This window comes from Meleagris gallopavo, chromosome 22 (assembly GCF_000146605.3).
Source record: "Meleagris gallopavo isolate NT-WF06-2002-E0010 breed Aviagen turkey brand Nicholas breeding stock chromosome 22, Turkey_5.1, whole genome shotgun sequence".
Classification (NCBI taxonomy): Eukaryota; Metazoa; Chordata; class Aves; order Galliformes; family Phasianidae; genus Meleagris; species Meleagris gallopavo.
Genome location: NC_015032.2, coordinates 10,601,519 through 10,602,776, shown reverse-complemented (window position 1 = coordinate 10,602,776; position 1,258 = coordinate 10,601,519). Strand labels below are relative to the sequence as shown.

The following is a 1,258-nucleotide window of genomic DNA, read 5'->3' as shown; positions in this document are numbered from 1 at the left end:
CCCGGCCCCATCCCGGCGGCAGCAGAACCCCCGGAGGGGTGAGAACTTCGCCAGGTTCCCCCTGGCCCGTGCTGCTCCGGCTCTCGTGGGGGGGCGGAGGGTTTCGTGGAGAGATATGTTAAAAGCAGGGGGAGGAAAAAAGAAAAGGAAAAAAAAAAGAAGGTCGACCAACACAAAAGCAGCTGCCCATTGCCCCAAGTGCGCGGTGTGGAGCGATCCTCCCCTCGCAGCACACCTCCCCCGCCCCGATGGGCCGCATCGGGAGTTATTAACCCTTTTGTTTCAGCGCAGCCCCGGAGGTGGCTTTCCAGCAGCGGGCAGAGATTTACATGTGGAAACATCACCTCCATCCCCCAACCTAACCATATGCACAAAGGAAAACAGTCATGCATTAAACATGGGATTTATTGCCTTCTGGCCAGCTTGCCGATTCTTAAGTCACCATTAACCGGACCCAACAATTGCACATTTCGACTCAAAGAAGAGAGAAGGGGGAGGAGGAAAAAAATTAAGAGCCCTAACCTCCTGCGGTTTGGGAATCAACAGCTCCCGTAACGTGCACTGGTATCGATCAATTCGAGGACTGGAATCCTCCCTCACCCCCCCATCCGCCCGAGAAAAGCAGGCCCCTGGGAAGGCAAAGAACCCCCCAAAGCTTTAGAGCTGACCTACAGAAGTGCTTGACCACAACACCCACAACTCTAAGGAAGCGGCCGGGGCCGCTCCGGTAGATCTCCCTGCACCGGGACGGACCCTGGGGCCGCCGCCGCCTCCCCGGGAGCTGCACTCGCTCCTCCGTAGTGCCCGACTCGGGTACGGAGAGCGGGGAGAGTCCGCGGCGCAGCGGAGCCCTGCGGGGAGATGCGGCTCCGCGGGGAAAGCCGGGCACGGAGACAGCCCCGAGCCTTCCTCTCTCCTGCGGGGAAACGCCGGCAAACAGCCCCTTCTCTGCACGCCCACCCAGGGCTCTGGGCTAATTGAAGTTTAAATATATGCTTTCCTCTTCCCTTCGCAAGGCAAAGGGCTGCGAGCTCACCGAAAAGGAGGCAGAGTGATTTGCGGGAGAGAAATCCCCCGCACCACCCAAATACAAAGCGCTCCCGCACACCCCGCGTTAGCTCACCGGAGTTATTTTAGGAAGTCGGAAATCAAAGATGGCTGGAGGTCAAGCTACAAAAGGTCCAGGGCGATTGTGATCTCCAACAAAAATAGTCCGAGCGCTTCCCCCCACCCCCCCAACCTCTTTTTTCTCCTTTTA

General features: G+C 58.1%; 1 protein-coding gene across 1 annotated transcript in view; it reads right to left on the bottom strand.

Annotated features, from left to right (window-relative positions):
* ZFP64 (ZFP64 zinc finger protein) overlaps positions 1–1,258 on the bottom strand; it is an 11,286-nt gene that overhangs the window by 9,390 nt on the left and 638 nt on the right. The window contains exons 3-4 of the mRNA XM_031556607.1: positions 673–916; positions 523–629 (exon numbers count right to left, since the gene is read on the bottom strand). Of these exons, the coding sequence (XP_031412467.1) occupies positions 523–629; positions 673–916 (351 nt within the window). The remainder of the gene's footprint in view (positions 1–522; positions 630–672; positions 917–1,258) is intronic.